This window comes from Myotis yumanensis, unplaced genomic scaffold, assembly GCF_028538775.1.
Source record: "Myotis yumanensis isolate MYYU_CA2020_CCGP unplaced genomic scaffold, mMyoYum1.0.hap1 SCAF_5, whole genome shotgun sequence".
Lineage (NCBI taxonomy): Eukaryota > Metazoa > Chordata > Mammalia > Chiroptera > Vespertilionidae > Myotis > Myotis yumanensis.
This window is the reverse complement of record NW_027223756.1, coordinates 21320068-21346267: the sequence shown is the minus strand read 5'-3', so window position 1 is coordinate 21346267 and position 26200 is coordinate 21320068. Positions and strand designations below refer to the sequence as shown.

The window sequence follows — 26200 nt, the reverse complement described above, 5'->3', positions numbered from 1 at the left end:
TGCCTGCCCTTCAGCGACTGATAAAATGTTGCTCTCGGTAGAGCTGATGTGCTGAAATGGTGAGTGTCGATGTCAGGTGGCTTGTGTGATCGGATATCTTCATTCTTGACCTCGCAAAGGGGCCTGGAACCAGGAAAGTAGCTCTCGTTGGTTTTGCTCCCCCGGAGCTGGACAGAACTCAAAGCGTTGTCTGGTGACAGGCTGCCAGGCCATTTGGCCTCATCTGGGGGCTGTTACAGACAAAATGTCTGTGTTGCCTTCTCTTGCTTTTCTTGCTTTTGTGTACTGCCCTTTACGAGGTGCTGCCACTTTTATTTCACTTGGATTATTGAGCGCCTATTATGTGGTGGGCATCATGCTAGGCACTGGGGAAACAGTAGGGAACCAGGCAGACATGGCCCCTTCTCACATGGATCTACTCTCTAGGGAAGGCAACGACACCCAAGGAGATAAATGAAAAGTGGGGAAAGTTCTAGAGAGGGGTGGTGGTGACGGTGGCACAACAATGTGCATATACTTAATACCACTGAGCAACACCTTAAAATGGTTAACACGGTAACTTTTCTGTCATGTAGACTTTGCCATCGTTTTTTTTAAATCCTGGGAAATAGGGGTAGATATCGGAGAGTTAGAAGCACTAATGGAGGGAATGACGGCAGGGTGATGGGTCACTTGAGAATACGGGGGTCAGCAAGGCCCATCTGGGAAGGACACTGAATCTGGGACGGGGATGATAAGAAGGGACCAGCCTGCAAAGATGGAAGACAGAGGAGGCAGCCCAGGCCCAGGGAGCTGCCAGCGCAGAGGCCCCAGGGTAGAAACTCAGCTTTCCAACAGTTCTTGAGGGAGCTGGGCTCTGGAGATGCCCCGAGGCCCGGTGACTCCCCATAACCAGCAAGTGATGAGCCAAGGGCGGCCCTGCCTCAACAGAGCTTAACAATGGATACCTCACAGGCTTTGCGGTTTACCAAGCACTTCTCCTGCCACTCTCTTTTGAATTCAAGAGGCCCTTGAATTCAAGTGCATAAAATTGACTGCAATCACAGGCGAATACTAGTACAATTGTGTGTATTACGCTGCCCCAAAACACCTTAGCTCGCTGGCTTGCTTGTGTCACAGAGTATATTTCAAGCTTTTGTTGTTTTAAAATAAAAAAAATGAAACACACACTACCTTCCCAGGCCCGAGGCAGCCTTTACCCCTTAAAAGACAGCCCCCAACATGTACCAGGAACTGCAGTGGGGCGGGGGAGGAGGAAAGGGGAGACATAGCTTCTGAGACATCAGTGCCCTGGGAGAGGAGTCTGGGCTCTGCACAGCCACCTGCCAGGATACCCAGGAGCTGTTCCACCCGGGTAACCTCACCTGGGCACCTCACCTGGGCACCGCTACAAGAGGCTTCACAGATCTGCATTGGATAAAGGGCTGCTTGCAGGCAACAGGGAGTGGGAAAGGAGATGCCTGAGTGAGGTGACACCCGCCCCAGGAGACTCTCGGTCTCACTTTCCCTTGCCTTTAAAAGGGGAAGAGCTAACAGAAAACATTTTGGTGTTCAGGCCTCAGCTGTTGAGGAAGCGGCCTGTCGTTTTGGAAAGAGCTTTGGATGGGGACCTGGAGATCCCAGTTTGTGTCCTGGCCCTGCCAGGAAGAAGCTGGCTTTGCGGATCTTGGGTGAGTCCCCGTTCGCTCTTTCCACCTGCAAAATAAGGCGTTAGTCTCTAGAATGCAGGCTCTTCCAGGGCCCCACCCCCTGGCTCTGCGGCTTGGCAGTCCATTGTGCAGATTTATTTCCTGGGCTGTGGAGGTGGGAATCCTATACAATGGTCACCTTATCTGGTGAGAGGGGGAACTGTGGCTGGGGGCGGAGGTATAGAGAGGGGAATTCCGAGGGAAGTGTCAGTGAAAACACAAAATCATAAAACTTAATGCCTAATATTATCTTTTAATGAAGCCGTGTGTCACGTCCATTCATTTTGCCAGTCTTTTGCTGAAGACTGGTGCTGGCACTGAAAATCCAGGACATCTCTGGGTAGACTACACCCCCAGTGCCAGGGCTCCCAGTTCCAGAGTGGGGATTCAGTCAGTGGGATCGAGAATTTAGAATCTTGTCAAACAAATCTGAGTGCAGAGTCCTTTCCAGATTCTTGCCAATTTCTCCTAATCTTTTACTATTATCTCACCAGCACATACTTTTATGGCACTTTAAATTTTTATTTTATTTATTTTTTAAAATACATTTTCATTGATTTCAGAGAGGAAAGGAGAGGGAGAGAGAGATAGGAACATCAGTGATGAGAGAATCACTGATCGGCTACCTCCTGCAGGCCCTCTACTGGGGATGAAGCCTGCAACCTGGGCATGTGCCCTGACAGAATTGAACGCTGATCTCCTGGTTCATAGGTCGATGCTCAACCACTGAGCAACACCAGCTGGGCACAGCACTTTTTTTTTTTTTTAAAAAAAACCCCACAAACATCTCAACTTTATTGAATCCTTCCACAGCCTTCAAAGTAGTTTCCCTTGAAATCGCTTCTTTTGTACTCGTATTTTCGGTGTATGAACCATTTAATTATATTTTTGTAATTATAGTAATCAATGGGTTTGGGAAGAAACAAAACTGATTCCCAGTAAACAAACAACCCAGTGGTGGGAGCAGACGTGCGGGTGACGTAGAGCATGTCCTGCGGCTCCAGGTCACCTTGGGCGTTTTTACCGGAGGAGATGGAGGATGTTGCTTAACCTGTCTGGTTGATTCGGTGGAGGCTGGTCAGGGGAGCCTCGCTGTACCAAAGGCCTGAGAGGGGGCCTGGTTAGGATTAGCATTGGCTGCAAATAACAGACCCCACCCCCCACTCCCCAAATGACTAAAAAGTTCAACAAGCTCCAAGTAGTTCTTCTGTCACAGCAGAGGTGGATGTCCCAGGGCCAGTTTGGCAAGTTACAGCACAGGGACCCCAACTTCCTCCATCCTGTTGCCCTGCCCACCATGCAGAGCTGCCCTCCCCAGGTTCCTGGTAATGCCATCCTCTCTGGTTGGCTGGGTCTGGCCTGGCCTTGTTGCTCAGTACTGAACACTGCACCCCATTTTGCTCTCTGGGCTGGAGAACCCACTCTTGCCAGGCCTGGTGACCCCCTGTTGGGTCTCCTTACAGCTGCATGGCTGGGGCTTGGGGCCCCACTGTGAAGGGCTGAGCATCACGAGGTTGTGGCGGCAGGTGTGGGCCAGATGCTTCCACATGGAAAAGGCCTTGGATGCCAGGCTGACATGTGAGGCTGTGAGTGTTTTTGTGGGAGATTCTTTCAATGGTCTGGTTCATCTCTAAGTTCAGGCTCAGGGCCCCTCTGTTTTCTACTTGATTTTTCTGGAGCGAACCTTGTGTTGAGGATTCCCGAGTCCTATTTCAGAGGAGGTTGTAAGTATTTCTGTGGGAACTAAGACCGATTACTTTTCCTACTGTTCTCCTAGAAGCCTCTTTAGAAGTTTTCAACTAAGTTAATAGACAGGAAAGATTAGATTTTTTTTTTTAATGTAAGAAAGATGCGTTAGTCATAACTTTTTCACTGATAGGTGACAGAAACGCCTACTGGCATGTAATCTAGAAAGGAAATTTACTCACAAACTGCAGAGTACAGGGACTAGCCTGGCTCAGGCACAGCTGGATCCACATGTTTAAGTTATTTGTTTAATGTGGGGAATCTACCTCTCTCTGCATCGTGGTTCTGCATTCCCTGTGCCGGCTTCATTCTTAGTCAGGCTCTTCGTGGGTGCTGACAAAGATAACTGTCCACTCTCCAGCCCCCTTGTCCAAATGCTCCGGCAAATTCCTGGTGTTCCCTCCCCTCCCCTCTGAACCAGTCAAACCTGTTGTGGTCCCTGGACAAAGCACATTAATTAGCCAGATTGTGCTTACGTGGACCTCCTGGGTAGAGGGGGAGGGTGGCTCGGGCTGCCACCACTGGGAACGGCGGTAGGTGGGGGTCCAGCCAAATAACAGAGGTGGGAGGAGAAGATTGTCTAATGAAATGGCTTTGTGGGGGCTTCATGAGTACACCTCACTTCCTTCCCCGAAGGCAGGTCACAGGGCCACAAGCCCAGACCAGGCCGGGTCTCATCAATTCGGCTCCATGTTGGGCAGGCTCGGGCTCAGCAGGAAATAGAGTCATGATCACTCGACAGATACTGTGAGCGCTGATGACACTGGGGTTGGGGGTTGGTGGAGGTTGAAGGGACACAGGATAAAAGAACCAGTCGGTTTAGGACTGAGGGGAAGGGTCAGAAGACAAATTCGAGAAGCAGGGACCCTCTGAGAGCCCCAGTTTCCCCATCAGTCACATGGGGATGCTGACCATTGACTGCTCCCTGCATCTTGGGAAGGTACCAATGAGACCATGGCTGTGAATGTCACTTGAATGTCAACTGCAAGTGCGGTATCTGACCATCATGGCTGGGGTGTCTGACACATGCGAGGCTCCCACCCATGTTACTTCATCTTTGTAAAAACCCTGTGAGGTAGGATACTTTTTTTCCTCCCCATTTTGTCAGTAGAAACTGAGGCAGCCAAAGGTATGCCCTGACCTCAAAGACCTAGTGTTAGTTAGTGCAAAGCCAGGGGCTAGTTCTTTGTCCTCCTTGTCTAGGCCTCTTTCCGTTCCAAGACAGTCCTTCTCTCTGCACCTTTGACTTCCCCTTTGTAAATTATTTGTTCATTAAATGCTGTTTTACCTAAATACTTCCTCCAAGCCTGTGTGGAGCTCAGAAATTAGACTCGTACGGAATTGTATCAAATGCTTGAGCAAGAGGGGTCCATATGGTCTGTCTGTTTGACACTCTCTTTTCCAGAAGGGGCAGTGAGAACCCGACTGAGGAGGTGACTCATGGAAGGATGCATAGTGAGTAGGGACAGACCCAGAAGCCAAGCTCTGTCACTGCCGCCACCCCTCCCCCTCCTGCTTCCTTCCACTCAGTAACTCAGAAAATGCTCTCTGGGCCCGGCTCTCAGTGAGGCGATTTGCTGATTGCAGTCAGGAAAGTGGAGCCACCAATTTCTCTGGGAGATGCATTCTTTCTTAAGCAGGGAATCGATTTCCACCAAGATACACAGGCTTCCAATGAAGCCACTTACGTGAATCTGGTTGAAGCACCATTAATTCGCTGCCAGGGGCATTTATCTCCCTGGCTTGGGGCAGCCACGGTCCTTATCTGAGCAGGGTGTGGTGTTGCTGGAAAAATGGGTGCGGAAGGCCCGGCAACGAGATGGGTCTCATGGCAGGGGTGTGAGCAGACCTATGGGGGGGAGGGGCTGAGGGGTCGAGGGGCTGTTCGGGTGAGGCCGGTGCACAGGACAGCATATCTAGCCCCTCACCTGTCCTGCGAAGCCCTGAACCTGCGGTGTGACTTGGGTCTTTCTCAGCCCTCGTCTGCAGCTCTGCCTCCCCATCACTGAATGGGAATAAATGGTCTTGAATGTTCCTTCTCACGTTCAGAAGCAGGATGTGGGACGACAGCAGGCTTTGTAGGGAGCAAAGAGAGTTGGATTTGAACCTCAACTTCACCTTTCCGGGATCCTGGGTGCTATGGGTTGAAGTGTGCCCTCCAAAAAAGACCTCTGGACCTCAGAATGTGACCTTACTTGGAGATGGGGTCTCTACAGAGGTAATCGAGTTAGAACGAGGTCACCAGGGTGGGACCTCATCCTGTATGACTGGTGGCCTTCTTAAAAGGGGACATTTGACACAGGGACAGGCAGACATAGAGGAAAAACATGTGAAGAGACAGCAGGGTAAGACAGCTGTCCTCGAGCCAATGAGACAGGCCTCGGGAGGGGCCAACCCTGCCAACACCTTGATCCCCGACATCTGGCCGGGGGACTGTGAGGCCACCCATTTCTGTCGTTCAAGCCCCAGCAAACTCATCCAAGTGACTCCATCTCCGAGTTTCCTGATTCGTCACGTGGGGGCGGTGACACCTGCCCTGAAGGCTTGTTTTAAGAATCTGATGGGAAGATGCATGCGCTGCCTGCAGCCTGGCCCGTGGCAGGTCGTAAGCCTCACTAATAGCAGTGGCCTGGTCCTGTGCTGTGACCTCCCAGCTCCACTGCGGGGGGGGCCCCCCCGGCAGGCGGCCGGTACAGAACAAGAAGGCCTCAAGTCAGACCTTTCCGAGAGAACTGGGTCATCCCGGCGCCCCTTCAGAAGCCTCTCCTAATATGGAGAAGGCCGGGAGATCACTGCTCATGCGGTGCTTAAAGGGTTTTCGCCAGAGTGGCCTCAGCCCTAACTGACAAGGACGCAGAGCGGAGGTTTCTGCATTTTTATGTCCTGGACACACTTGGAGTGTGTCGAGCTGCTATGGGTAATCAGTAAGGGCAGTAGTCATGGGCATTTTATGGGTGTTAGTAAAGGAGGTGACATGGTTTTGATGGGAAGGATAGTCACTGGGTGACTCGGTGAATCCTTTATCCTCTGTGGGCCCCAGTTTCCATGTCTGCAGAGTGAAGGAGGGAGACAGGAGCTCTTAGGCAGCATCTCTGAAGGCCTACAAGTGAAGTACCAATTCCTTGCACACGTATGCATCGCACACGCGTATTTTATGGAGAGCGTAAAAGCTCTCCATAGCTTTTGTCTGGTTCTTGAAGGGGACTCCGAAGCCCAAATTGTCCACGATAACTCGCCTGGACAGCCTCTCAGGGCTGCTGATTCCTGGCCTGTCGGGGATTCTGATGATAACGTTATTTCTAAGCCTCAGGAAGCAAGTCCTACAGAGCCAGGTGCTCTGTTACTGGGATGAGGGGGATCCGAACATAAAGGAATAGCTCCCCACAGAGGTTATTGCTGGGGTGTTTGCTGGCCAGGGACGCCCCAGCTGCCCAGCACCCTTGTGTCTCTGCGCTGGGCCCTCCTGTGTCCCTCCTGCCCCTCTTTTGGATGCTATACCTGCCAAACCCATCTGCCTGCTTCTAAGCTGGTCCCACCCCCATCGTACTTGGAGCAAACCCAAATCTCTTACAATCCCTACCTGATCCGCCTCCACCTGCCTCTCTGAAGGCATCTGGTCAGTGCCTCATGCTCTGGGCTTGGTCCCCACTTGGGCCTCTGCCTTTGCTGGGCCCTCTGCCTGGAACGTTCTTCCCACGTCTTCCACCATCTGGCTCCTCCTTCCAGTGTCAACTCAGGTATCGGCTCCTCCAGGAAGCCTTTCCTGACCACCACCCCCCCCCCCCCCCCCGCCCCAGGGCCAAACTAAGATAGATACCCTCCTCGTTAGCCTCCATCAGCGCACCTGGTTTGTTTCAGCAGCACTACCATGATCTATAATAAAATATTTATGTGTTTTCTTCCCCCACGAAGATGTCCACTTGTGAAGGAATGAACTGAGTCTTCTCTGTCACTGTGCCTGGCTCGTAGCAGTTACTAAGTGCACCCACTAGCGTGGCTAAAATTAAAATGAGTGACAATGCCAAGTGCTGGTGAGGGTGCAGAGCAATTGGAACTCTCACACCGTTTGGGATGTCCAGTGGTACAATCTCTTTGGAAAACAAGTTGTAGCTTTTGTAAGTCACACACGCACTTACCATAGAACCCAACAAGTCCACTCCTAGGTATTTACCCAAGAGCAATAAAGACATATGCCCACACAAAGACTTACAAATATTGTAGACTTCATAATAGCCAAAAACTAAAACCAAGCCAGTCGTCCAGCTAAGGAAGTCCCCAAGAGGGGGCTGAGAATCCACCGAGTGTCCCCGCGGTCAAGGCAGTTGAGTGGTGGTCAGGGCCTGGAGTGACACGGTGCTCAGTATTCGTGGTTGTTGAGTGCACGTGGGCTGGAGAAAGACTGGGCAGGTGGGGGCTTAGGTGGTTGGGGGCGTCCCTGGAGACAGAGGCTGCCCGAGCACCATGCTCCCTGGCCTGAGCAGGGGGCGGGCCACTCGAGAGAAGCTTGCTCTGGTGCTACCCATGCATGCCAGATTCTTGCAAAATGCCAATTAAGACATTTGACCTAAATTCGGATAAAAGCCTTTTTCCTGTGTCAAGTTGAGCTAATAATATACATTTATTCATAATTTATGAGGCCTAGTAAGTGGGAACAATTAAGGAAAAGGCCTCGCCAAACCTATTTCTCCTGTCACATAAGCTCTTTTTTTGTTCTCTAATGCAGTTCTGCCCCCTCTGCCTGCCATGAAATGCTGTTGTTTTTATTATTGAAAAAAAATTTGTTACTATGGCTGTGAGCTATCATTTCTCGAGCGCTTGCCGAGCCAGGCTATACCGTTGTTTCATCGTAACCTCGTGAGGCAGGCGGGGGTTTCCCATTTTACAGATGAGACAGCTGAGATTTGGAGGTGAAGGGACTGGCCCAGGGTTTCACAGCGGCTGACTGGGGCTCATGATTCAGATCGGCCAGACCCCTGGGCCTACGGTACTCCATTTCAGTGTCAGTCTCCCAACTCAGGCTGTTTCTAACTTGGTAGGGCAGCCCTCCTACTGGTAACTGTTAAACTTGGGAGATGAGGATGAGAAAGCGATGGCCTTCTGATTCGGGGGGGCCTGGGGTTAGGCCTGAGAACCTGCGTTATTTCTAACATGGTCCAGCTGCTGCTGACACTGCCGGTCCGGGGGCCACCCTTTGAGAAGCACTGGTTCAGGCAGTGATGTTACCAGAATCCGCACCCACACTGGCAGGTGGGCTCAGGGCCTTGCAACCTTTTCCTGTGCGTTGCATACGTGTTACGGTACACAGAGAAACGTGTAGCCTGTTTTTTCTCTTTACACACGTGGAATACCTACTGATATCCTGCAGTTTAGTTTCTTGTCTAACATGTCTTAAAGAGTATATTCAGCCACCTCATTCTCTTCAACAGCACCATAAGATTCCAACAGGCGATACTAGTTTTATTTACCTGTTGTCTCATGATGGGTGGGCTTCCGCATTTTAGACTTTACAGATATTCCTGTCAAGTCCCTGGGAACACGGGTGAGTGAGTGTCCAAACATAGTCCTCACTCGATAACATCAGCCATCATTATTATTATTATTGCGATTTTTGTTGCTTCCTTATTAATATGGAGAGATTGTTGTCTTCCAGAAATCTCCTTTCAGCTGGGGGCAGGTATGGGAAGGAGTAGGTCTCTATTTATAGGTCCTCATAAAGTTTTCAACAAAACATTGCTGCTAAGAGAAAAGAGGGGCTATGTGGACAGGGCCTTGAGGGATATATAGGAGTGCAGAGGAGAAGGGGAGAGAACAGAGGGCAGGATTGTACTGCCAGGGCCTGGCTTAGCTCCTGGTACATTCAAAAGATGTAAGAGAGTGGGGCAGAACTTGACATTTCTTGGTCATTTGGCAAAATGGCCTTGGCCAAGGGCGGCCGAAGGTCCAGACTGGCAACATCATGAGTAGGATGGTCCCCGCTTGGGTTTAACCAAGCTCAGCTCTGACCAGCCTCCCTCCTTCCTGTCTCCTCAGGGTGTGGGGTCCGAGGAGGAGCAACTCTGCGCCGACTTTCCAGAGCTTGACCTCTCCCAGCTGGATGTCAGCGACTTCGACTCGGCCACCTGCTTCGAGGAGCTGCAGTGGTGCCCCGAGAGCTCTGATACTGAGCCCAGCCACTACAGCCCCGACGACTCGGAGCTTTTCCAGGTATGACCTCCCGAGCCGCTGTCCCTGCCCAGCCATGGCCCCCTCTGCCCCTGAAAGCCTGGCTCTGCTTGCACCACCTTCTTCCGCACTTGCTCACGCAAGAGGTCTCCTCTTGGGACTACCAAAGTTCTTACGACTGTCTCTTGCCCTGGATCTGCACTTGATCTTCGACAGCTCTCGTCCTTGCCAGGCCTCTGGAAAGTGAGGGCTGGGAAGAGCGGCTCTCTCTGTGTCCCCCCTCCCCCATCCCAATCAGAACCCAGTCCCTCTGCGGGTCAGGGCAGGTTCCAAGTCCTCCCTTCCCTGTGGTAGCTTGCTCAATTCTCTTCTCTATCCTGTGAGGCAGGCATGATTATTTCCCCATTTTGCAGATGAGGAAACTGAGGCTCGGAGGGTTGAAGGCATGTCGCCAGGGCCATCTACCTAATCAGTGACGAGCTAGATTCAAACCCAGTCGGCCTGCCTCCCAAGCCAGGGCTTTATAGCCACGATGATGCCGTGATGGGAATGCCTCACGTTTACTGAGCAGCTGTTCTGTGCAGGACTGCCCGGCTTGCGTGTATTAGTTCACTTAATTCTCTGAACATCTCTCAGACATAAGTACAGTTATCTCCATTTTTTAATTGGAGCCTAGAGGGTCTTTAAAAGAAGCAGTGCCGAGAACTGCTGTGCATACATATGCCTCTCATCCTGCGAGCTCCCAGCCCCGGGGCACGTACTGGGTGATGTTTCCTGTAAGAAGCCCTCTAACGTGGAATACTAGGATGTCTGAGGTTTGCTTCAGAATAAAGCAAGCTCAGGACCATTTGAGATCTTGCTTCCTGGCACAGGTCATCAGTTTGGCTCAAATGAACTCCCACACAAAAAAGAATAAGGCAAGCTCTGCATGCATTTGGTTGGGCCTCAGTTTCCCCATGTGAGCAAGGAAGAGGGAACATGGATTCAATCAGTGGTTCTTAATCTGCTGGGGGAGAGTCGCAGGGTCCTTTAGATTCAGATGAAATCTATGGACCGACTCCCAGTAAAAAAGGGGGAAACTGATTTCCTGGGTTTCCCAGGCTCCAGTTAAAGCTCCCCGCCCCCCACCCCCGAGACAGTAGAGGATTTCAGAGTGTCCTTGCCACGCTGATTGCCTAAATTCTGCCCTGTGACATTCCTTCAAGCACTCTGGGCCCAAAATGAAGCGTTTCCCCCCAGATTTCGTACAGACTCCTTTCCTCTAGCTTGAAATCAGCTCAGGAAGCTTGGGGGTGGGGCTGAGTCTATTAATATCCCTTCCTCCGCTGATTAACTCTCCATTAATTTACACTCCGTTTCCAAGCAGAGCTGGGGGAGTAGAGCTAATGGGCCAGGAAGAGGAGAGGGTTGGCCCAGCCTCTGTACTGTATTATCCTACAGTGCCGATGGGATGATGCTGTGGGCAGGAATAGCCTTTCTTCCCAGGGAGGGCTGAGGAGATGGCGGAGGCCTTCGGTTAGTTATTTTGTTGATGCCAACCTGTTGGGGGCTTCTTGAGGTCTCTGCTATTTTGTATCCATCTGAGCACAGCGCCCGGCACACAGTAAGCCCTTGACCCCCTCCTCTGACTTGCTGTCTTGTGTGACCTTGACAAGTGTCTTTCCTGGACCTTCATTCCCCCACCCTAAAAAGAACAGCAACTGAGTTTCCTTGTGAGCGCCAGCTGTGCTGCACTGGCCATCGTTGCCTGGAGGGCTGTGCAACGAAAGAAAGATGCTGGCGAGGAGGGAACAGCCACAGCTGCTTAGCAGTAAGGGGAGTGGTACACTTAGGGCACGTGGTTAACATCCCTGGTCTCTGTGTGATCCGGGAGGGATCGCTGATATTCGAGATAATTCATAGTTATCTCTGGGCCATCGGCCACCTCTGTGAAAGGGAATTCTCATTCCATCCAGTGCTTGATGACATCATTTCTGAGTAACATTCCTCTAGAATCTGTTCTTTGAAACCCTAATCTCAGTCTCTCCTCGTGGCCAGAATGCATTGTGTGGGTCATTCATTCTTCCACTCAAAACATCTGCCTGGGTTCCTCCCATGCTTCAGGCACTGTCTGGGCACGGAAGCGCTTTCATCATGACTTCCATTGAGGCTCAGATCCGAGCCCCGAGCGGTCAGCCCCAAGAGTGGTCATTGAGCTCCAGGTTCCAAGACCTTAACTCCCCGTCGGGCTAGACAGATTGCTCTGGGGCCACGGGGGCTCCGGTCTTTGGGTTGGGCAGGGTGGGAGGAGTCAAGTGAGCTCCATTGCATTCTTTTTTTAAAAATATATTTTATTGATTTTTTACAGAGAGGAAGGGAGAGGGATAGAGAGTTAGAAACATTGATGAGAGAGAAACATCGGTCAGCTGCCTCCTGCACACCCCCTACTGGGTATGTGCCCGCAACCAAGGTACATGCCCTTGACTGGAATCGAACCCGGGACCCTTGAGTCCGTAGGCCGACACTCTATCCACTTAGCCAAACTGGTCAGGGCTCCACTGCATTCTTGAGCCAGAGTCCATGGGTCCAGATCTACCCTTGGTCCTCCCCATCCCCAGGGCTCAGGTCAGGCCCAAGCAAAACCTTCTTGTGACCTTTCTTTTATTCTTAGCTGTGTTCCAAAAATGACAAACGCGTTTGTTCTCTTCACCCCGTGCCCCCCTTCGAATCACTCAGCTGCTGCTCCGGCTGCGAGGCCTGGAACAGATTTAGTGGGGCCAAAAGGCTGTCACGGGATGCGTATTTCAGATGAACTTCCTGAAGGAAGGATCAACAGCCTGACCTGGGGTGGGAAAGCGTGCGGGGGGAGGCATCATGTGACAGCATGTGCTGCCAGACAGGCCCAGCAACCAGGGGTTACTAAATGGGGTCCTCGCTGCCTCGCCGAGAAGCAGGGTGAGCTCTGCAGTCCGGGCCCCCGGCGTGGGCTGGTGGGCTGGGAGCGTGCTCCCTGGCCCTCCTTGCTGTGGATCTTCGACATCAGAGCAGGAAGGGTCTGGTTCATCTGTGCGTGGAGTGCTCGGTGCCCTGCCTCTGTTCTGGACTCGCTGTGTGACCCTGGACACCTCACTCAAACTCTACGAGCCTCAGTTTCCCCAACTGTGAGACAGAGATTGGAATGGCACCCGGTTCTTACAGGTTGTTGTGAGGCAGTATTTACAAAGCCGTTCTGTTCCTCTTTTTAGCTAAATTCTTTGTCCCAGGCCTTTGTGCTTGCTTTTCCCTCTGCCTTGAACCTTCATTCCTCCCCCTTTTGCCTGGCTGGTGCCTTCTCATCTTTCAGGGCTCCTCGTGTAAGTTTCAGCTGCTCTGCGCAGCCTTCTTTGACCCCCCAAAATAACCTGTAAACCTTCACCATGTTCTTATTCTGCATCACAGCTTCCTTTTATCTTCTTCCCAGCCTCTCTGGTTCCCTGAAATGATCTTGTTTGTTTCCTTGTTTAACTCTCTTATCCACTGGAGTGTACGCTCCATGAGGGGCTGTACCTGTCTCGGCATGTTGTATCACCAGTGCCCAGTCAGCGCCAGGCACAGAGTAGCCATTTAGTACGTATGTGTTAGGGGGAGGGAGGGAGGAAAGAGATGTGGGAGGAATGGTCACTACCACCACCACCACTACCACCCTCATCATCTTTATTATCATCAGCACTATCAGTGTCATCACCATCATCACCATCACCATCACCACCATTATCACATGAATTATAGTAATAAGTAGTAGTAGTAAGTACTTACATGTTAAATTATTTAGTCCTCAACAATAACCTTATGAAGTAAGTATTACCATTTGACAGATGGAAAAAACTAAGGAACTTGCCTAAGGACACATATTTGAAAAGTATGGGTTCTGGGATTCAACCTCAGCTCCAGAGCCCAAACTCCTAACCACCACACCAACTACCTCTCTTTGAGTGAGTGAGGCAGGCAGGCCCTGGAAGCCCACAAGGAGATAGTAGCTGTGGTTGTCCTTGTCATGGCTGAACCCTGAAGCTTCCACCCTTTCCACTGCCTGCCTGGGCCCAAGGGTAAGAGCCGCTGGGACCCGCAATGGGGTGCTGCTACCAGGGGCATAGACCAACCTCAGGGCTCTGTCCCAAGGGTTGGATGCCGGAGGCTGTGGTGCAGAGCTGCTGTCCCTGGGAGAGGGGACTGGTCTTGGCAGCGCACAGCCCAGACGGGGACTCCCAGGGTAAGACCATTTCCTATCTCCTGCTGCCTGCTCCTACACTTCTGAGATTCTTGGAGTGGATAACACATTTCCTGGGCATCTTCTACCGCAGCACTTCTGTGAGAATCTGATGGGGGAAGCATCCTAGAGGGTCTGGCAGGAGGGTGATGATGGTGCAGCTGCGTGTGCACAGCAGGCTTCTGCCGTGAAAACTGCTGAGCCGAGGTATGACTAACTGTGTTCCCTCTCTGTTCCACCCGTGCTCCCTACTTCAGATAATCGACAGTGAGAATGAGGCCCTCCTGGCAGCGCTCACCAAGACCCTGGATGACATCCCTGAAGATGACGTGGGTCTGGCTGCCTTCCCAGCCCTGGACGGTGGAGACACACCATCCTGCACTTCAGATTCGCCTGCCCCCTCGTCTACGCCCCCCAGCCCCTCCCTGGAGAGCCCCCCGGCCAGGGCCCCTGAGGTGGATGAGCTCTCGCTGGTGAGAACCTATTTCCAATCAAAGAGATGGTGGTGGCCTGGGGTGTGGTGCTTGGTTGTAGGGCTGGTGGGTTTTGGGAAACCGACTGTAGCCCCTGTAGAGGTCTCCATGCATCAGGGGCAATGGGGTTCACAGAAGACAGCCTGGATGGGAGGCCTCCCTGGGCCCCACCTTTACCACCCGTACAGCTGGGCTAGCCACAGAGGCTTCACACACATCTACAGGCCCTTGGAGATTTCATGGATTGACCTTGTGTTGCAGAACCTTGAAATTACATGCAAGCATTTTCCTAAAAAATTATACATACACACACAGTAAAAACTCAAGCAGATGTGACAGCGAGAAGCAAAATTTCCTTACTTATCTCACGATCGCTTTTTCCTTCCCCAGAGTGTACTGTGGTTACTGATCTGTTATATGACATTATTCCTCTTCCACCTTTTTATTTTTTTACTGCACAAAGGGAGCCCACATTATATTCTGCTCTGCACCTTGCTTTTCACAGTGTAACTGCGTGTCTTTGCAATGCTTTCAGATGAGTGCAGGTAGCTCTGTCCCATCCTTTATCTTGGCTGCATAGTGTTCCTTTGTAAGGACATACCATGGCTTATGTAACCAGTCCCCTTGTTGATGGATATTTCTGTTGTTCCAACTCCTTTATTGCTACAGTGCTGTAGTCACTGTCCTGGCTCAGTGGCCATTGCCACATGTGAGTGGATAAATTTCCTAGAAATGGAATTCTTGGGTCTATAGATACATGGGGTTTGTTTTTTTTCCAGTTTAGACAGATACTTCCAGATTGCCCTCCAAACAGGTTGGACTGGTTTATACTTCCAACAGCAAAAGTTAAATGCTCTCTGTGTGAGTATATGCAGAATGTGGGAATGTGCACACGGGGTCACAGCTTTCTGGGGAGACGGTCTCAGCTTTTATGAGATTCTCAGAGGGGTCTAGACCTCGAGTTGCTCATAGCATTGCCCTTGACTCAGGCTGAGGGTACAAATGCCAAGATGTCCTGGGGCGTGAAGTCCAGCTACACTCTCCTTACCTTGGTGCTATGGCTCCTGGAGGCCGGCGAGACCCAGGAAATCAGCCTGTTGGAACTGAGGTCTTGGATCATGGAGAGTTTTGAGCTGTAAAGGCCTTTGACCATGGGGAACGGAGACCCAGAGTGGGGAGGCCCCTTCTGTGGTACAGCAAGTCGGTGTGCCAGTGGACACTGAACCCAGGACGCCTTTCCTTCTTTCCTACTTCTTTTAAGTTCCCCAAAGGAGCGTGAACCATTTAGTAAGCACCTTGGATGTGCTGGACACATGCGTATGTTCAGTCCCACATTGTGGCTCCTGCCGAGAGGGCCCTGCTTCCTGCAAGATTAGAATCAGACCTCCTGGGTTTGAATCTCCACCCCCACTCCCCACCCCTCACACCCATTTAACACTTGTGTGTCCTTAACCTCTCTGACTCAGCTTCCTGGTTTGTAAGGTGAGGTCAAAAACAGTGCCTATCTCAAAGGCTGTAGGTAATACACGTAAACCGCTTAGAACAGGACCTGGCACACAGAAGTTGCTCAATAAATGCGCTCTAAGTAATGATCCTGGCACGGCCATTACTGGTAGTAACAAGGGGAATTCTCCGGGCCATTTCTGTATGGGCTCTGGAGCAGGACCAAACCTCTGAGAGGCAGAGAGCGACCCCTGCTGGTCACAGACCGTTCCCTCCTGTGCCTGGATTGCCTTCATTCCACATGTTTTTGAGCAGTGTTTCAGGCACTGTGCTAGGCACACAGGAAAAAGACTCCTAATAGACAGTCAGAGTTAGAAAGGCCCTGAGATGTCCACATGTTCAGTTCTTAGCCTGGAGTCATGGATGCCAGAGAGCCCACCATTGGCTTGACCAAGACCCATGGACCTCTACAAACCTGTGTGTTTTTCTGAGGTCAGCAGCTTCTAGCATATTCTTAGAGGGACTCCTGAGTTAAAAAAAAAAAAGGTTCAGGAATAGTCATCTATCTACCTGCCCCTGTTATTCCAATGGAGAAACCAAGGCCCAGAGAGGGAAAGGACTTGCCCACGGTCTCATGGTGAGTTGGGCTGAGCTGGGCCAGAACCAGGTCCCTTCCCCCCAGTCCGCAGAACGTTTCCTGTCCACGTCAGAGAATCACGGATGTGTGTGTGTTGGTGTGGGGTCCAGATGGGGATCCTCCAGCTCCTACGGGAGCGTGGAATGGCCTTTTCTCTGCTTCCTCGACCTCTGGCACTCCTTGTTGGGACCACCCGGGGGATATGACCCCCAGGGAAGCACTCGGTGCTTTAGCAAAAACCTGCCCTACTTCCTGGCTTGCTCACAGCCGGGGCTGAGATGGGATCCCTGGTAGGACTCCAGTTGCACTCAGCTCCCTGCTATCTCGGCTGTGATGTGTTGCATGCCTGCCCTCTGGATGCAGATGTGTAAGCGTCTCAGCAGTTTTTATAGAAAAACTAGAAAAGCCAGACAAGCTGAAGTGTCACATGCTTCTTGTGTAGAAACATTGGGTGGCCAGAGGCGCTATGTGTGTGGCATTAAGTGCAGAGAGTTGATTGTCTAACAACCCCAAACACACACACGCATCCCAATAAAACAGTGGTTCTCAACCTTCCGAAGACCGCGACCCTTTAATACAGTTCCTCATGTTGTGGTGACCCCCAATTTCATTGTTACAAATTGAACATAATTAAAGCATATTGATTAATCACAAAAACAATATGTAATTATATATGTGTTTTCCGATGGTCTTAGGCCAGTGGTCGGCAAACTGCGGCCCCTTGCGTGTGGCTCTTCCACAAAATACCACATGCGGGCGCGCACATACAGTGCGATTGAAACTTCGTGGCCACACTCAAGGGGCCAAAGAGCCGCATGTGGCTCGAGAGCCGCAGTTTGCCGACCACTGTCTTAGGCGACCCCTGTGAAAGGGTCGTTCGACCCCCAACGGGGTCTCGACCCACAGGTTGAGAACCGCTGCAATAAAAGGTAAATCCTTTTCAAAATTAATTACCTAAGAAGAATATCTGTGACTTTGAGAAACCTAACCAGATCTTGGATCACGGCTGCCCGTTCTGTTAAAGCGTGATGTGCAGGGTGGGACAGAAGCAGGTTTCCAGTTGTGAATCTGCGAAACACAGGGTTTATTCTTGTATTATTATTGTGTATTCATTATTGTGTTACTTTCCATACAAACAGCTTTAACCCTACCTTTGCCCCACTCTGTGTATTGGGAACATAGCCTAGATCAAAGTGCCCATCCTATGTTCTTCCCAGTCCTGTGATGACCCGGCTCAGGCGTGGTCAAGTCCGAGGGGCTGGCTGAGGCTCGGGCCTCTCCGTCCTCCATGGCCTCTGGCTGTGGCTCAGCCCAGCTCCTCTTCTCTCTGCTTCTCCCGCAGCTGCAGAAGCTCCTGCTTGCCACGTCCTACCCAGCGTCCGGCTCCGACTCCCAGAAGGAAGGGGCCGCCTGGCGCCGGGCCGGCCTGAGGTCCAAAAGTCAGCGGCCTTGTGTCAAGGTATTTCTGCACATGCCCTGAAACCCACCTGGCCCCCAGGTGGCTGGGGGTGGGGGTGCAGCCTTCAGCTCCTGTCAGGGGGTTCAAGTTTAGTCGACTTCCAGCTTCCCCCCTTGCTCCTCGGGCAGCCCTTGTACCTGGTGTGCTGGGCACTTCATGAGACCCAGGCCCAGGCCGGGGTTCCGGGAAGAGCCCCGCACATTCTCACACACACCCATGTTCAGGCAGCGTCAGACACAGGGCTAGAGCAGGGACAAGGGGCACGTGGCCTGTCTTCAGGGGGCTTTCTCCATGTGGTGACAACGTGAAACAAGACCCCGTGGTTTGGGGACCACAGTAAGGAGCTGGGTTTCTTTCGGGGGAGCCCTGGGGAGTTGGCAGCTGTATTATGAACACCCAGGAGCTAAGCCAGACCTTTTCCCCCCTTGGGCTCCATCTTCTGAGACTTCCAAGGAGAGGTTTCTGGGGCGATTTCCCAGCGCCCCTGTTACTCACGGCCTGCACGCAGCCCTCCCCCTCCTGCCATGGGACACGCCTGCAGGGACTGGCCTGCAGTCCCACCTCGCGGCCGAGTGGGGTGGCCTCTCTCGGGCTCGGGCTCTGTGTAGCAACCTGTCCCCATGCCCTCTCCCTGGCTGAGTCCCAAAACAAAGGTCTCCCCCTTATGTCCTGTTCTGTTGAGCGGGCAGCAGCTCAGCTCCTTGGTGAGCCCGCTCTTTGCCTGTGGGAGGCTAGGAAGTGGCCCAGAGACGTGAGACACACCTGACAGCCATTCTGGCCCCAGCAATGACACAGGTGCCCTGGAGGAACACCCTGGACAGACAAGTGGGGACAGGGAGGCTGGTCAGAGTCTCTGGGGCCACATTTCAGAGGGCCTCCCAGTACCTGGCCACGGGCACTTTATCCGATGGGCACTGGGAAGCTATTGAATTTTTCTTCTTTTTTTTAATATATATTTTTATTGATTTCAGACAGGGGGAGAGAGAGAGAGAGAGAGAGAGAGAGAGAGAGAGAGAGAGAGAGAAAGAAAGAAAGAAAGAAAGAAAGAAAGAAAGAAAGAAAGAAAGAAAGATCAATGATGAGACAGAATCATTGATTGTCTGCTTCCTGCACTGGGGATTGAGCCCGCAACCTGGGCATGTGCCCTCTCCGGGAATTGAGCCGTGGCCTCTTGGTTCGTAGGTCGATACTCAATCACTGAGCCATGCCGGCCCGGGCTCTTTTGTATTTTTTTAACAGCTTTATGGAGGTGCCACTCACATATAAAAGGCACCTGTTTTGGAAATAAAATTCAGTGATTTTTAGTAAGTTTACAGGGTTGCATAGTCATCACCACAACCCAGTTTGAGAACATTTCCTCCATCCCAGAAAGACCCCTGGTGCCCCCATCTATAGTTAAACCCTGTTCCCACGCCTGCCCCGGGCAGCCAACAGTGTGCTTCCTGGCGCTGTTCCTGAGGCAGCGGGCAGGGCTGTGGGGCGGCAGGGCAGGCTCTGCTGTGAATCCGGAAGGGGCGAAATCCAGGCTAGGAGGCCGGCCGTCCCTTCGTCCCTCATCGCCTGAGCACAGCCAGGGCCAGGCTCTGTGCTGGGAATACAATGAGTGAAACCTGGCGGTGTTGGATGATCCTCCTGAGCCCGGCCAGTGGCTGCAGGGGTGGGCGAAGGGGAGGAGCAGGGTGGGCCTCCCTCCTCACTCTTGTCTCTTTTCCTTCCTAGGTGGACAGCACCCAAGAGAAGAAGGCCCCCACGACGCAGCCTCAGAGCCGGAGTTGTTCAGAACTGCATAAGCACCTCACCTCGGTGCCATCCTGCCTCCAGGCGAAAGCCCACTCCCCAGAGAGGGGCCTGCAGCCACCAGCCCCCCTGCCTCCCCGGCTCCCCGCCAAGGAAGATGAGGAGCCGGGCAAGGACTGCCTGAGCCCCCAGCCAGCTCCAGCCTCTCCCTGGGACTCCCCGGCTCAGGGCAGGGCAGGCCCTGGCGCCCAGGTTTCCCCAGAGGACATGCAGGCCGTGCTGCAGCTTATTCGCTACATGCACACCTACTGCCTCCCCCAGAGGAAGCTGTCCACACAGGCCTCAGAGCCCGCCCCTCCGCCCTGCACCAACCCCTCCAAGCAGGTCAGACCCTGGGCCCGGTCCCCGCACCCTTCCAAAGCCACATGGGCTGAGTTTTCCATCCTGAGGGAACTTCTGGCTCAAGATGTCCTCTGTGATGTCAGCAAACCCTACCGCCTGGCCACACCTGTCTACGCCTCCCTCAGGCCCCAGCACAGGCCCAAAGACGGTCAGGCCTCCCCCGGCCGCCCGTGTCCCGTGGAGGAGGTGAGGGTCGCGGCTTCACCCAAGAGCACCGGGCCCAGTCGCAGCCTGCGCCCACTGCGGCTGGAGGTGAAAGGTTATGTCAGCCGGTTGGCTAGGCTGCAGCAGGAGGAGGAAGAGGAAGAGGAGGAGGAGGAGGAAGAAAAAGAAGAGGAGGAGGAGGAAGAATGGGGCTGGAAAAGGCCGGGCAGAGGCCTGCCGTGGACCAAGCTGGGGAGGAAGCTGGAGAGCTCGGTGTGCCCCGTGCGGCGTTCCAGGAGACTGAACCCGGAGCTGGGCCCCTGGCTGGCGTTCACCGATGAGTCGCTGGACCCCTCAGAGCCCCAAGGAGAAGGAGCTCTGCCCTCACTGAGCCTGGCTCCCGAGGCCTATGACATGGAGGGGGAGCAGGGCAGCCCCACGGACGAGGATAGTGGCCAAGCCCAGCAGCATCCCCGGGGACCCCAGATCCCGGCTCTGGAGAGCCCCTGTGAGAGTGGGTGTGGGGACACGGATGAGGACCCCAGCTGCCCGCGGCTCCCTTCCAGAGGTAGTCGGAGTCCGTCTGCAGGAGAGGGGCAGGGGTGGGAGGTGGTGAACCCCCCTGTGCTGGGAGCCGGGAGCCCTGCATTGGTCAAGTCCCTTCTCCTCTCTGGATCTCAACTTTCCTTTCTGTACAATGGGCTAGCTGGGCAGATCTTCAGGAATTACCTGTACACACCATGCATGGGCCAGACGCCACTTAATGAACAAGGAGGGAGATGCCTGCCTTGATGGGGCTTGTGTTTCAGTGGGGGAGACAGGTGACCAAAAAGTAAGCACAAAAGGAAGATAATTACATATTGTGATAAGTGCTCTAAAGAAGACTTCGTGGGTGATGATGTGACAGAAGGTGTGTCTATAAATTCAGCTCCGCAATGAAGGTGAATTTTAAATGGTAACAGTAGTGATGATACTATTAAGAGTTATCATTATCTGTTCTTCTGTGTACTTGTGTGCTTACTGTGCCAGGCACTGGTCGAACACAGATGATCCCCATTGACCCCTCACACGATTATAATTACTCGTTATAATCCCCATTTTAAGACACAGAAATGGAGGCACCGAGATATCTAGTGATCCCTTCAGCTGGTTAGTCCTGCATCCATGGGCGCCAGAGCTCATAGCCGCTGGCCTTGGGCTCCCAGCTCTTCCCCCTGTGCTACCCTGTATGGCCAGGAGGGGTCGCCCTTTGCACTCAGCTGCTCTTTCTGGGAAATGGAGTAGATCTGCCGGGAGCTGATGTTGCTGAGACCCGGGGATGAAGGTGGCTTTAGGCTGTTCCCTAAAAATGGCAGAGGCTTTTGGGTCGCATGCTGAGGGGAGCTGTGCTTGGTACCAATTGGGGTCTCCTCCTGAGGGAAGCATTTGCTAATGGTGCCATGTTGAGGGATGTTAATTTTTTCTTTTTTTGTCTGCTTTTCAGACTCTTCCAGGTGCCTCATGCTGAGCTTGTCACAAAGGTAGGTTTTGGAAATTATCAGGTTATTATTCCATGACACTTTGTTCTTTTGGGGGTGTAGGTCGGGGCAGGGGGGAGGCTGGGTGGCCCATCAGTCCTGAGCCCGGCCCTGCCCGCATGCCCGTGCCCTCATTGCCCCTGGGGCCCTTGGAGCCGGGCTCGCTTAGAAGGGAGTTTGTTATTAGGCACTAGGCTCTGCAGGGAAGGGTGGGGAATCAAGGCCTCCACCGTTTTGTAGGCTGTCCTCTCCAGGACCCGGGAAGGAGTTCTTTCCTCGATGGGAGAAAGCTGGAAATGCTGTGTGGCTTTGGGCAAGTCAGTCTCCCTCTCTGGGCCTCAGATGCTCAATCTATACAATAAGGAGGCTGACAATCCTTGCCCTCTCTCCACTCTCCAGCACATCTCTCTTGCAGCTTTGAATTTCCTCTAAAAGCCAGGAAGGGGAGGGGGGACCCCCAGCAAATTCTCCCCAGGCCTCACTTCCAGGGGCAGCAGAGCCAGGGTCTATCACGGTGTCCCCTTGCCCTCTCCCATGCTCGGGGAGGTGGGGCCTGCTGCTGACCGGCCTCTTTCCTTTCTGTCCTCCCCGCCCACCAGTGACCCTCCTTTTGGCAAGAAGAGTTTTGAGCAGACCTTGACAGTGGAACTCTGTGGCACAGCAGGTGAGCTGGGGCTGCCCTCGGGGGAGCTGGCACAGTGCCTAGCAATGAGTCCCCCACACTGAGCAGCCCCTTGGGCAGTGAGGGGTGCCCCCTTGAGCTCTCCCTGCCACTGGCACAGGCTGTGCCAGGTCTTGAGATGCCTCATGAGGGTGTTATAAGGAGGAAACTCAGGGGCCAACGGGCCTGTGAGCTGATGTCGGGCTCAGCAAAGGCAGAGCCACCGTTTCCCCCAAAGGAGTCCGCAGTCCTATTCGGGAGACAGACTCACACCAAGATGAGTACTGTTTCGTTCCCACTAATTCCAAAGTATGTGTCAGAGCTCTGGGAGCACAGAGGGGCGGTGCGAGGGGCAGAAGTGGGGCCTGGGCAGATTTGCAGGGGGCACTGGAGCTGGCCTTACAGGGTGAGTGGGAGTTGGGGAGACAAAGAAGGGGAAGGGTATCTCTGGCAGCAGAATCAGCAGGAGCAAAGGCAAGAGGAGGGAAAGTACAGAGGCCCCTGAGGGGACCACTCACCGAGCCTTGTGACCTGGCAGAACTGGGGGGTCAGCAAAGAGCAACCACAAGAGGCTGAGAGGAATGCCAGGCGGAGGGGTGTGGTGTTGATCCTATAGACTTCGGGAGCCCAAGAGAGGAAGCGACCTGGGTGTTTTACCGAGTTCCCTCTTGTGCGTGGGGGAGGATGGAGGCCAAGGTCAGATGCAGGAGCACTAAGGACACCGTGCTGATCAAATCCAGGAGGGAGGCAGCTGGGAGGTCCCGTTGAACGACTGGATGGGGAGCAGGAAGTTATCCTGGATGGTCGGGGGCCTCAGCTGCCATTGCCAGGCTACAGAAGGGATGGCAAATGGGTCTCATCACATGTCAGCTCCGAAAAACGGATGGTGGACTCCGAGGAGTCCCAGGCTCGGCCAGGAGTGCAGTAACCGATCACTGATGCCTGCCATCCCATAGCGTTTGGGAAGTGGGGTCCCACTTTGCCATCCCAAACTAGGGTTTCAGTGTCTCTTGGAGAAGTGATCTGTGTCCACCTCACATGCGTCTCCTCTTGCATGGATAGGACTCACCCCACCCACCACCCCTCCGTACAAGCCCACAGAGGAGGACCCCTTCAAGCCGGACATCAAGCACAGCCCAGGCCAAGACATAGCTCCCAGGCTCCCCACCCCGGAGGGCCTCCAGCTCAGGGCGGCCACAGGGGCGGCCCACAAGCTGCCGAAGCAGCACCCGGAGCGGAGTGAGCTCCTGTCCCACCTGCGGCATGCCACCGCCCAGCCCGCCTCCCAGGCCGGCCAGAAGCGCCCCTTCTCCTGTTCCTTTGGAGACCATGACTACTGCCAGGTGCTCAAGCCCGAGGGCACCCTGCAGAGGAAGGTGCTGAGGTCCTGGGAGCCATCTGGGGTCCACCTTGAGGACCGGCCCCAGCAAGGTGCCCTGCAGGCCGAGGTGCAGGCCTCGGGCTGGGAGGAACACGCAGGTGCACCCCCCAAGGACAGTCTGCTGCTGAGAGACCACGAGATCCGCGCCAGCCTCACCAAGCACTTTGGGCTCCTGGAGACCGCCCTGGAGGACGAAGACCTGGCCTTGTGCAAGAGCCCCGAATACGACACTGTTTTTGAGGACAGCAGCAGCAGCAGTGGCGAGAGCAGCTTCCTCCTGGAGGAGGAGGAGGAGGACAATGGCGACGACTCCGGGGTCAGCCCCCCTCGCTCTGACTGCTGCCCCTACCAGAGCCCACCGAGCAAGGCCAGTCGGCAGCTCTGTTCCCGCAGCCGCTCCAGCTCTGGCTCCTCCTCCTGCCGCTCCCGGTCACCAGCCATGCGCAGGACCTTCAGGTATGGCTGGGTGGCCTCAGGGGGGACGATGGGCAGCTGAAGACCCCAGTCCCCAGGGTACCAGGGGAGGGAGGAGCCTTGAAACCGGGTCGGCGTTTCCCTGTGTGGTCCGTGGCCTGGTTAGAGGCCTGAGGGTGGCCTCCTCGGGGGAGCTGTGGGCTAGTCCTGGAGGCAGGCAGAGCCTGCTGAGTGACCGTCAGGAGTGGCCCAAATCTCCTGGCCTCAGGACGGGGAGAACCTCTACTTTCCACCATTTGGAGCCTTATGTCTAAATGAACTTACTTCTTATTCACCTGTTTTCTGCTTACATAGTTGTAAAATGGGTGGGTTTTTACGGAAACACTAGAGGCCCTGTGCCCTCTCGCAGTCTGGGACCCCTCACTCCTACCCGCCAATCACGGAGGTGGGAGAGGCTCCCGCCACCACCACTGTGCTCGCCAATCGTGAGCTTGGCTTCTGGCTGAACAGCACTCCCTCTGTGTTCCCCTGTTCGGTCCATTTGCATATTAGCCTTTTATTATATAGGATATACATACCCACACAGTTTAACACCTATGTGACACTTACATGTAAAAGGAAAATTAGCGTAATTCTATTCTGTGTTCTGAAACATACCGGGGTATAAAGCAGTGATAAAGTTTTTTCCCAGTTTTCGGTGCTGCTGAGTTGCACTGTGACTTTCCAGTCAACCCCCCTTTTACCTTTGCTCAGGGATGATGCGAAGGTGCGTCATGAGCCTGTTTGCTCATCTGTCTTTTGCTCACTGAACCGGCCTGCAGAGGGAGCCGGTCCAAAAGTCAGTGGATTGCTGGGCAGAAAGAATGGAGGTTTGGCATATTTTGGTGGAGGCAGGTTGCTTCTCTCCCTGTTCCCAGCAGGATCTTTCTGGGGGAGGGGAGCCTGAGGTGGGCTGGTGCAGGTTCCAAGCCCTCTGTCTGAGATGCACCTGAGTGACCACTAGATGGTGCTATTGGGTCTAGAGCAGTGCCGCTGAGTCACCTGGAGGGCTGTTAACCGCAGATGGCTGGGCCCCACCCCCTGAGTTTTTGATTCTGTTGGTCTGGGGGTAGATAATTTGCATTTCTAACAATAAGTTCCCAGGTGATGATGCCCAGAGTCCCTAGAGTATGACTCTGAGAACCAGAATTCAGTAATAGAAAGATATCTTTTCTTAGAAAATTTCAGCTTCCTATTTACATATCTACACCAGCAGCTCTTCACTGTTTGAAAACCTGATCAATGCAAAGGCTCCTCCCCCATTAAAAAATGTGCATATACATCTAACTGGGCATTCGATTTTTATGGGACTCCCCAGGCACTAATGTTTAGAAGCCTGGACTATGTTACTCAAAATGAGCTCCCCGGCGATTTCTCTAAAAGCCCTTTCCTATAATAAGCCAGGATGATCAGTCAGGACCGGCTTCCCTTAGACCTCTCTCCGCTCTCTTGCTCTCTTTCCGGCTCCGTTCTCCTTCCCCCCCCCCCCCCCCCCACCCCGGGGTTGCTGTGAGCTAAATGACTCAGTGTTTACATTAGGCAGTTTCTCTGCCATGTTTGTTCCTTGTTCCAAAGCTGCTGAGGTTCTATTCCTGTCAAACCCATCCCCCAGCACTGGAGCTGGAGCTGCCCAGGCTCCTCCCCGCTGACAGGTTCTGGGGAGTGTAGGCAGGGCCTGCACTCAGGGCCTGCTGGCAAAGAGTGGGGAGCCTTTCTAGAAACCCCCACAACCTCTTTACCTCTGCTCGCTTTTGGGCCAAGCTCAGCCTGGCGTGTCTGCTCACTGCAGAAAGTTGACTGACTTCCTGCTGGGCTGCCTGGCAGAGCTCAGCACCTGGTAAGCCTGGTAAACTAGTCATCAGCCTTCTCCCTGTGCTTCCGCTATCAAACATTGCTCGACAGGAAGCGTTGTGAGCTGGTTTAACAACACTAACCCCTAACCCCGCAGTACCTTCCGGTCGCTCTCGGCTCTTCAGGGGACACTGCCAATTTCATTGCAAACGGATGGTGATACTGTTATTGTGGCGCACTTTAAAGCTCGCACGCAGATCACGTCCCCTTCTCTCACCCGA

The 26200-nt window shown here is 53.4% G+C and overlaps 1 protein-coding gene across 2 annotated transcripts in view; it reads left to right on the top strand.

Moving 5' to 3' along the window:
* PPARGC1B (PPARG coactivator 1 beta) overlaps nt 1–26200 on the top strand; it is a 101695-nt gene that overhangs the window by 61362 nt on the left and 14133 nt on the right. For both annotated transcript variants that reach the window (XM_070414621.1, XM_070414620.1), the window contains exons 2-8: nt 9465–9638; nt 14079–14294; nt 17717–17833; nt 19553–20684; nt 21600–21636; nt 22233–22297; nt 23357–24131. In XM_070414621.1, the coding sequence (XP_070270722.1) occupies nt 9465–9638; nt 14079–14294; nt 17717–17833; nt 19553–20684; nt 21600–21636; nt 22233–22297; nt 23357–24131 (2516 nt within the window). The remainder of the gene's footprint in view (nt 1–9464; nt 9639–14078; nt 14295–17716; nt 17834–19552; nt 20685–21599; nt 21637–22232; nt 22298–23356; nt 24132–26200) is intronic.